The sequence below is a fragment of the Loa loa genome (genome assembly GCF_000183805.2).
Source record: "Loa loa unplaced genomic scaffold supercont3.44, whole genome shotgun sequence".
NCBI lineage: Eukaryota > Metazoa > Nematoda > Chromadorea > Rhabditida > Onchocercidae > Loa > Loa loa.
In genome coordinates this window covers 340,509-350,633 of record NW_018108224.1, presented here as the reverse complement: position 1 = coordinate 350,633, position 10,125 = coordinate 340,509, and the positions used below count along the sequence as shown (strand labels likewise).

General features: G+C 35.0%; 1 protein-coding gene across 1 annotated transcript; it reads right to left on the bottom strand.

Annotated features, from left to right (window-relative positions):
* Positions 1-66: 66 nt before the first annotated feature.
* Positions 67-9,053, bottom strand: LOAG_09581 (AGC/GRK/GRK protein kinase; the record flags this gene model as incomplete). The annotated part of the gene is made up of 8 exons (XM_020447972.1): positions 67-290; positions 418-484; positions 1,010-1,135; positions 2,297-2,468; positions 2,874-2,998; positions 3,379-3,580; positions 5,373-5,472; positions 9,002-9,053. The coding sequence occupies 8 exons, from the start codon at positions 9,051-9,053 to the stop codon at positions 67-69; spliced, it is 1,068 nt and encodes a 355-aa protein (XP_020301848.1).
* Positions 9,054-10,125: the final 1,072 nt, after the last annotated feature.

The following is a 10,125-nucleotide window of genomic DNA, read 5'->3' as shown; positions in this document are numbered from 1 at the left end:
AATCGTTCCGATATATTACCAAATGGGTTTTAATTTAATGGTGACGGATTTTCCATCGCCACTCATTTAATTTTTAAACAAACAAACAAATTTCCCCCGATAAAGATAAAACAGAAAACTAAAACAACCGTAATCATCAAGAAGAATATTTTCTGGTTTCAAATCCCTGTAAATGATATGCTCCTTGTGTAAATGTTGTAAGCCGAGAGTAATTTCAGCAGCATAAAACTGCACACGCTTTTCTTCAAATCCACCAGGTATTAAATTGTACAAGTGGAACTTCAGATCACCTGGAAAGAACTACATCTATTCGCATCTACCATCTCTTTCTCATACTTCGTCCTACCTTTATCTTCTACCTCCAAGAACAGCAAACAGATTAAATGTGATGCAGATAACAGGGAACACAAAACGAACCTCCGTTCATAAGCGTCAATACTAAGCATAGAGCGTCCTTTGTTTCATATGCATATGCTAGGCTAACCTGAAAGGCAAAGGCTTAAATTATACCCTGCAGCAAAAATTTATGCTCCTTAACAACATATTATCATCGATCTCTCCAGTCCATCAGTGAACTGCGTTCTCCATGGTGTGGCTGCATACCGAATAGAGTTTACGAGAACTATTCACCTCGTCAGCCGTTAATTCACCGTTCACAGTCAAACTCTCTCATTTGCTTAGGTAAATGGTAACACGAATTTCAGGAGAAACAGTTGACGAGTTAAATTTAAAATTCTCAGTGATACTCTTTGCGACAGCTCCGCTGAGATATTTCATTATAAACTTCGCTTAGCGCATCGCTTCTCATTTAAATGATTCGTTACTGCCTTTTCCTTCGGAAATCTTCTCTTTTAGTAATAAAAAGAAAAAACACACAAAAATATGCATACAAATAATGAAAAACTGAACATAAGCACTAATTTGTATCCTTGAAGAAACTTTGAAACTTGAAGAAATTGAGCAAAGTTCACTTTTTACAACAAAGAACGCATCGCTGAAAACGACGAACCACAAACGGAGAACTGATTTTCTGCAGGATTTGCTTTTCATTTAGACTGAGAGTCTCCGCATGCCTCTTTTTCACTCTCTTCTTTTCCAATTTTTTCAAAGCGTACATTTTTCCAGAAGCTCTGACCTGAAAAAAAACAAAAGTTGTTGAAGACAGAAAGAATTATCTAAATATCTCATCCTTCTGATTACTCAGTTCTTCCTTGAACAGCTTTTTGTAAAACCCAACTGAACTTATTTCGCAGGCAGATCGCACAGTCATTGCCAAATAACTGCAACAAATGCTGCAGGACTACTGCAACAAATGCCGCAAGACTACCGTAAGAAATGCTGCAAAACATATTCATAAGCTACGAAACACTATAATTAAGCACTAGGTGTTAAAAAAAGAAACAAAATTATGGGGGAAGAAATCACAACCTCTTGCAACGAATAGCTCCTCAGGTAAAGTAGGAAATGAAAATTTCGATTAAAAAAAAATTTTCCCGAAAATCGTGTCAATAAGGAGCAAAGTACATAAAAAAGTCACTTCTGATTGAAGGAAAATTTCTATGAAACGATTTCACAACGAATTTTTGAGCTATTAGGTGAGATTTTCCTGCGGTCTTTTCCACAACCATTCTTTTTTTTTTTTGCATCTGCAACTAACAAACATATTCTTGAATTAGTAGTGTATTGTAAAAATGAATCCATAATGGTTGAAATATCCCGTTCCTTTTTTAGCTCCTCGCTTAAAAGCGACACTTTTCTTAAAAGAGTAGTCATAACCAAAATTTCGACAAAAAACTTTCCCTATTGAAATTTTTAAAAATGCAGCAGTCCTATTCTCTCATACAAACATTAGTAACAAAAGTTGATGCTAGCCTTGGTTAACATTTCTTAATAATTCTATTAAAGACCTAATAATCTTCTTCCTGTCACGAAGTGTCTTTTACAAAATCTTATGACAAAAAGAGTAAGTAAAATTCGATGATGGAGAATCTTCACAATTTTAAAAACGATACATTTTGCAATATACAAAAGCCAGAAAATATCAATTAGTCGAGGAAAACCTGGAAAGGTCATGGGGAAGATCAAATCTCGAATCAGTCTTGAATCATCCAGAACTGAAGCATCGCCGGGAAAACATGTTCCCTTCATCTAACAAAAAAAAATAAAGGAGAAAACCGGCGAGAGCGCTTTAGCAGCGGTTGATGCGCTGTGCAAAGAAATGCACTGACCGGAACGATTTGTTCGGATGGAAAAGTGATTACGGAAGGGGAAAGAAACTGGTGAACGAAAACTATACTTGACAAGCGCAAACTTCTCCGAAACCTCCTTTTCCAAGCACCCGGTATAAGCGGAATGTGTGTTTATTCACAGGCCTTTTCTCCAACCATTTCCACTGCAAATAACGATGAAAGTAACGTGTCCCCAAGAATTTTCGAAAAGAACAATCAGCGAGGAATGACCGCACACTTCTGAAATATATCATTATATTTTCATAGAACAATGAGCAGGTAAAATAATATTTAATCATCATGATGTTCAATCCTGAGAGAGTAGGGAAATCGATGGATGGATGAAGTTCTGACGGACGACTCCAAACAGAGAAATAAGCTCTGCAGGATTACTCCAAAATCACAACCAATCATCTGCCAAAAAATACCTAAACCACCAAAGGTTGATGAAAAATAGGCTTGAGCATAACTTCACCTGCAACAACCTTATTTCAAGAACTTTGAATATGGAAAGGTTACATATGGGGAATAAAAATATAAATTGCAACTAACAAAAATTTCACCACTCCCAGATCAGCGAATTATGCTAAATAGCTTCAATTACCTCACCTTCCGTAAACAATACAGAAAAAAGAAAAAACAAACTGATAAGCTCCGGAAAATATGCCACTAGAAGGCTCAGATTCTTGTGACATATCATTGGCAGTGGAAATGAGTTTTTGTATAAAATCATCTGATAAGAAGCTGCACCATAACGAATCACTGGATGACTGCAAAAACATATCGCAAGGGCAATCTAAAATATTATCACCACAATGGAAAAAGAAAATAGCCCATTCAGATTTAAGATCCAAAAAAAAAAAAAACGAAAATTCATATTAGGAACAATGGCTCTGAATTTTCGTATTTTAGCATATAAATTTGAGACTTTTTTTTCCCTTTTTTTGCTTCATCTTTTAGATACCCGTTATATGATTTAAACAAACCAATAAAAACACATAGATAAATGGAAGTAAAAATCAACACGAAAATCGTAAAGCAAACAACTAACAAAGGGGTAAACAAGATCAGTTAGAAGGCATGAAGTGGACATATGAAAAAAGTTTAACAAAAACAAATATAGCATATGAATATAGTAAGAAACACATACACATGGAGCGTCATTTTCTACTGATAAAAGCGAGGCAATTGATTTGGCCAATGTTCGGCGACTTTCGCCATCATCATCAGATGTTTCGTATTCTTCAACTTTGCATAAGAATGCCCACGCCCTTGCATATCGCGCATCTGTACTGCAGAATTGCTCAAAAAGCACTTTACCGATTGGCTGTTTTTCGACCACATAACTATAGCTGCAAATGAGTGGCAGTAGTGTGGAGAGCTAAAATTAAACGTTAATAAGCTTACAATGTTTAGCCATATGCACACGTCAAACCTTCCCTGATATGCTCATAATTCCAATATGAATACTGCAGTTCACGTTGCAACAAACTCGAAATATGTTTTTCAAGTTAGAGAAATGTACGATTAAAAATAATATGTTGTTCACATAGTTGACAAGATGCTTCAACCAAAATTTTGAAACCTCTTGGGTCCCCAGTCACAATATAAAAACCAGTGAGGTAATTTCTCAGTAGAAGATATATTTTCTTTCGGATTTGTATTAAAAAAAACGACTTTTTTCGATTACTTATTATTTAGCTTAAATTAGTAATCTCTCTCGTTCATCACTTGAAAAAGTAATCCTAGAAAGCTGAAACAATTCATCAATAATATTGGTGTATTCTCTAACAAAAACTACGTTTACTTCTAATCTGTTGCTTTGATTTAAGAATGAAAAGTGTTAGCTGTAAGATGTTTTCTTGAAGGAAAATTTAGTATCACAAGGTCTTTTGGATGAAGGGTAGATATCTGATTTTACACAGCTTTTCATCGAAATTTCAAGTCAAAGATATAATGGAAAGATTTTGTATCTCCGTTAAAACTATAACCAAATAGGCAAAAAACAAAAAAACATGCATGTCTAGAAGATACAATCGAGAAACTCGAATATGATGAAGTTGCTAAAACTCAAGCTACTGAATATGGATTATGCAGACATAAGACGAGAGCATGATCGAAGAAAATCATGCGAAAATACAAATATAACTACAAATACAACTACATAGACAAGAACAATCGATTAAAAGGAAACCATTCACACAGAATTCGGTAATCTGTTTCATGTTGTGTCAGTTATGATGATAGTTCGTTTATATATGTATAGCATCAGACTGCAATGAATAACGTTTTCAGCACAAACAATATTCACGAAGTATCTGTGTATCTCTACATTTATCCACTTCCTTTACTTTGATCTTGAAGGGACCTTCTCTTTAAATTCGAATTGGATATCAAATTTATCTTGACTGCAACTGTAGTAATAAAAATGCAACGTTAGTATATAACATTTCCTTTTTCTTGAGAAATGTTATATAATAGGCCACTGTATAACAATAATTATAAACAAGTCAGCACGTTACTAATTATGGAACATTATAAATTATCCTGAAAATCATCAACAGGCAATTTAAGACACATTCAAAATAAATCTTCTAATTTCTGCGATTAGTATTAATAAATACAGATGGACAAAGGGAATTCATACTATGATTCTGGGAGAATCATGAGTGCTATTCAGCAGTAACATAAGGTAGTGCGGATAAATGAGTGGTTCGAAACAACAGCGATTAAAACTTCCAAGAAAGGTCATAACACCACCACATTTCGACAATGAAAATTGAAAACAGCAGTACTACCATTGATGGCAGGAGAAGCAAAGCACTGCTTGTTGAAAAATCGTCGATTCATGATGAACGGATGGTCTGAATCTCGTATCGCATCATGCAGATCGCATCATTTTTGAAATTACCACTTGTTATCCCAGCGATTGTAAAAGTAACAACGTTTGTTAACTCACTGATGGCATTTCAAAAATCGTCATATAATCATAGATCCAAACATATTGTTTCACAAGCCCACTGTTACGCCACTTCTTGAAATTCCGCAACTTAGAAAGATCCCAGTCCAAAAACATAAATTAACAAATTTCACATCAAAGTGATGTCGGGGAAAGTATATGCATTGAAGAAGTGGCACAATTACCTGACATCAATCTCCGACCTGAGGTACAAACATTCCGTGTAGTGCGGGAATCGCAAATAATTCTTCCACTTTTTACTCTTTCCTTTCTTTTGACCGCCATCTAGAAAAGAAAAAATAGAACATTTGATTGACATTCACTATGAATTATTTTAATCACTTAACTGTTTTTTCCAATGGTAACTATGTTGGTCAACGATTCCCAGATCAATTTTTTAGTACAAACCATTCTAGATTTCCACCTGGTTGAAAATGACTCAGTTTTTTGTAGCTTCAATAATACACTGTGGTATGGTCAATCGGCAGGTCGTTCACTACTTTTAAAAAATTTCAAAATTTTAAAATGAATAAAAAATATGTAATGTAATGTATGATGACAATCACTAACAGATAGGAAAATCTAGCGAATGTAACGGTATTTTACAATAATGAAACTTGCGAATGAAAGCACACTTTTTATAATTTCATATGAGCAGTATTCATTTAAAAAGCAAGCTGAAAAGCAAGTATAAAATGCACGGTGTCTATTGCAGAAACACATCACCAAAATATATCATAAATAAATAAGGACCATAAAAGTACAAATAGGACATTAGATTTGAAATGTTCTACCTCATTTCTTTCCTAATTTGATTACAGATCTAAAACTAGTTACTTAGTTTTAATCTGTCCTCAATCTTCCGGTTACGGACTTATCTCCTTATAAGGGTACTCTTAAGTTGCTGTCGTGCTATTAATTTACAATATCTCCCGGAGATTATCGCCAAGTATTTTATATGTCTTCCTGGTGAGAGACACATCTACAAAGTCTTCCTCCTTTTTCAGTAGACTTCCACATGCATTTGAAGACCATATAAAGATGAACCATAGCAACATCTTTTTAATGCTTTGCAAACCAAACATGCATGAACAGAAGACATCACTTTTTACCATTTAAGCCTAAACCTCTAATATAACGAAAAACCCGAAGCGCACCCATAAAATTAATGAACTTAAAAATGACCTATTGTTTCACCTCCACATGTGATGAATTAGAAGCTAATAGAACATGAATATTTCATCCTAAAAAACATTAAGATCTTTTGTTCGTCCAAACCAATCTTTCCATTTGCAGTTCGCCTTATAAAAACTTATTCAACAATTCCAGATAAAGCTGGCAGAAGCCTAATACCTCATCAAACCTAACTGAAAAGTTTCTGGTCCTTCCACTTAACTATCGGAAGCACAGGTCACATACACTATCCCTCAGAGATAAAACAGATAAAACCAAGGGAAGCGTGACTAGCTATTTATAGAAGTGATTTCGAGAGAAATTGAGACTTTTCCATTATGGAATTTCAAGCTTCCAATTTTGGCGATTAGTCTGAAGAGTAGTGAAAAGTTCTGCATGTATTTCACTCTGTAAAATGGCCAAATGAATCAAAAAAGTGTGTTTTTCCTTCCAATCCCTCTGACATTTTTTAGCCATGAATTTCTTAAGCATCTTCCGAATCAGGAATATCGACAAGCTCGGTTTCAAGTCCCTTAACTTTAATGAACCACACATCATAATAGATTAGCATTGAACTGATGCAAAACTAATTACGGTTTAGGTCCGTGAATTCCAAATCATTATAATTAAGTTAGAGCACTAAAAATTATTAAAAACGGAATAGGAACAGAATATTATTAAACAGAATAGGAAACATGACAGTGAACATGTTTTTTTTTTTTAATGAAAAATAACTGTACTTCTTTTTTATGACTCGAATTTGAATTTATGATTCGGATTTGACGAAATCTTACGGAGCATTTCCTGCATTCTGCTTGGTATGAAAATATTTTCATTGAAAACAGTTGTTAAAAAAAACCAGTGATAATCGATTGATGTTGGGTTAGGTAAACATGGTAGATGTAGTGAGAATCCGTGCCCTAATTCGTCCAACTTTATGTGCCTTGCAGCAGACAAAAACAAGGTCTCTTTGCTGACTAACGCCGACTACAGGTGTCGCAGTGTTCGCTGTATCTCATCGATTTCTTGAAAACACTTCTTGAATTTAGTAATTTTTCCGGATTCAGAAACTGTAATGGCGGCAGGTCAATAATAGTAAACATGATATCTTTTTTGGTAAAATTTTATTTTCAGAAGTAATTTGGAACACCACGATCCAACTGTTAGGCCGGTCGACATCCTCTTCTGGATTCCAATTTCGTCGAAGTCATAATCTGACCAAGAAATATTCCGGTGCAGTGGAAAAGAATAAGAGAAACGACATTTCAAAATGACGATTTTTCAGTTAGCTCATGAAGTATAACTTACCGACCCTCCCCACTTCGAATTTGCTTCCAATGCTGAACGACTGTAGAACAGCTGACACTGATTATTCAACTTTTTTTTTGTAGCGGTAAGAGAATTAACTTCGATGATTGCTTTCAGTTCGTTATTTCAACTTCAGTAATTTATGAACAGTTGTGTGGTTGATGTGCGAACTGTTCCAACTGCTCTTGAAATCGAATTGCTCTTAGTCTAGCATCATTTCCACAGTCCAAAATTAACGTGAAGTAAACGGCGTAAAAAGTCTTTGCAAAAAAATATTAAAGGGCAGTGCGCATCGAAATAATGATAATATTATCACATTTGCTTGAGAAAGTATTCCAATACCGAAGAGCAAATTAAAATTTCGAGAATACAAAAGTCACAACTAATGCTGTAGCTGCCTAAATAAATATCAGATGAACAGCGGAGAAAAAAATCGAATAAAATTTTGCCCTGAGATTTTAGTTTCTTTGCACTATAATTACATGGAAAGATAAATTAATATATATTCAAATGCTCTTTTATAACTGTTGAGGCGTCCTGAACAGTAAATTAACCGCAAATACTTCTTTTTTTCTCAACATCGAATATGTTTCGATTCGTTAACAGTGGTCCAGAATCACGTAGTAAATGATCGTGGTGAATAACTGTGATAAACAGCCAATTGAAAGTTGAATTGGTGTGATTTGCCGGTCAGATCGGATAAAAGACGGATGGTTATCAAACGGAGTAAAATAAGATATAAAACCCTTTCAAAGTCAATAGAATATATCGTTTTTATATAGCTAGTCTTTAAATACAGATAAAACGATTAATAAAATTAACGAACTAAAATCAAATGAAAATGTATCTCATCAGTAGTGTAACTGAAACGTTAAAAGTTGAGTCGATCAAATTTGGATAAACGAAATAAATGTAAGTTATTGAAATCAATAATGTGTAAATAAATGGGTACTAGCTTTACTGTTACATATCTAAGATTTGAGAAATATTTCTGAAAAAATCTAGAAATTGTCTCTGCATAAAATTCCCAGTATAAGCAACTTATCACGTACATATACCCCCCCCCCCGCCCCTCCCCACCACACACACAGAGTCATACACCTGTCTGCAGACCAGATCATCTAATCTAATATGGGGAAGAAATTTCTGGATAATGAGCGTTATATGGATCCGGCATGACACAGAGTCATATAAAGAGATGTTGACAACAGACAACCATCGAGAAGGGATCGATGGTGTCGCAAGAATGGCTTCCTGTCATGGAAAATTGAGGAACTGTGAATGTGATTTAGAATGAAATTGAAAAGAAAAGAAAAGGAATGAGATAGCTTACTTTCTCGAGCCTTAATGTAAACGGTGTTGGCGACGATATTCTCGATTTCCATGATGCTACACTGCTACACTTACTGCATCCTCACTCATAGCATCCACTATTTCATTCTTCCTGTCATTCTCACAATTCAACAGCAACCAACTGCAACACTCTCCCATCCCTTCCTCTTCATCATATCACTCTTCTTCTCTCATCTCCCCCTCCCTCCCTCCTTCATCCATTTTCTCTTCATATTTTCTCCTTCTCTAACACTTACTTGAATGGCAAATTGCAGCAATTGCAGTATCACTATTATGTTGCTGCAGTTCTAAAGATTTTTTCCCTCTTTTTTGTTTTTCCTTGTTTTCGTGCATAGCAAAAGCTCGAAGGTTTATTATCTATCTCATCTATCTACCCATCTGTTCTTATCACACAACAAAAATGTAATCGATTTAGCTCTCTCCATCTTGTACAGCGATTATTACTCGCATGCAAATGACATGCAACACATAACTATTCAAGAGTAGGATGCTAACAGTTAAAATATGGAAGACGTTGATGAGAAGATGAATGACGTCGTCTTTCCATCTAATCTTGATAGTTTCAATGTGATTGTTTGTAGTTACTTTCCCTCAACAGAACCTTTCCAATTGTCATGTTTATTGACATTTGGGAATACTTCTGATTTGATCGGAAGAGAGCAGAATACTACCAAAGCTAAGCTTATGCTTATTATTTCTCCTTATCCGCGAATGATCTTCGACAACAATTACGTTTGTTAATCATGGCGGCAATTAATCTACATTTGACAGTAACGTTTTCATCCCAAATCACATCAGAACACATAATCATTAGATATTTGTCATGATTCTATATTTCAATTCGGAAATGGGTTTGCATGTAAAACTGGTTAATGATCGGGTGGGTCAGATGGGGTGTACAGGAAGACCGGATAGTTCTGAAGTGAGTTTTCATGCCTGAAGCGATAGTTTGATTCCCTAACATCTCTGACTGAAATGACTCTTAATAATCGAGCAAAATTACAATTACTAGCAGAAGAATTTCAGAAACAAAAGTGAGTACTAATGTAACCATCGTAGAATGTTCCCCCTCCTCTCTCTCTCTCTCTTTCTCTCTCCCTCTCT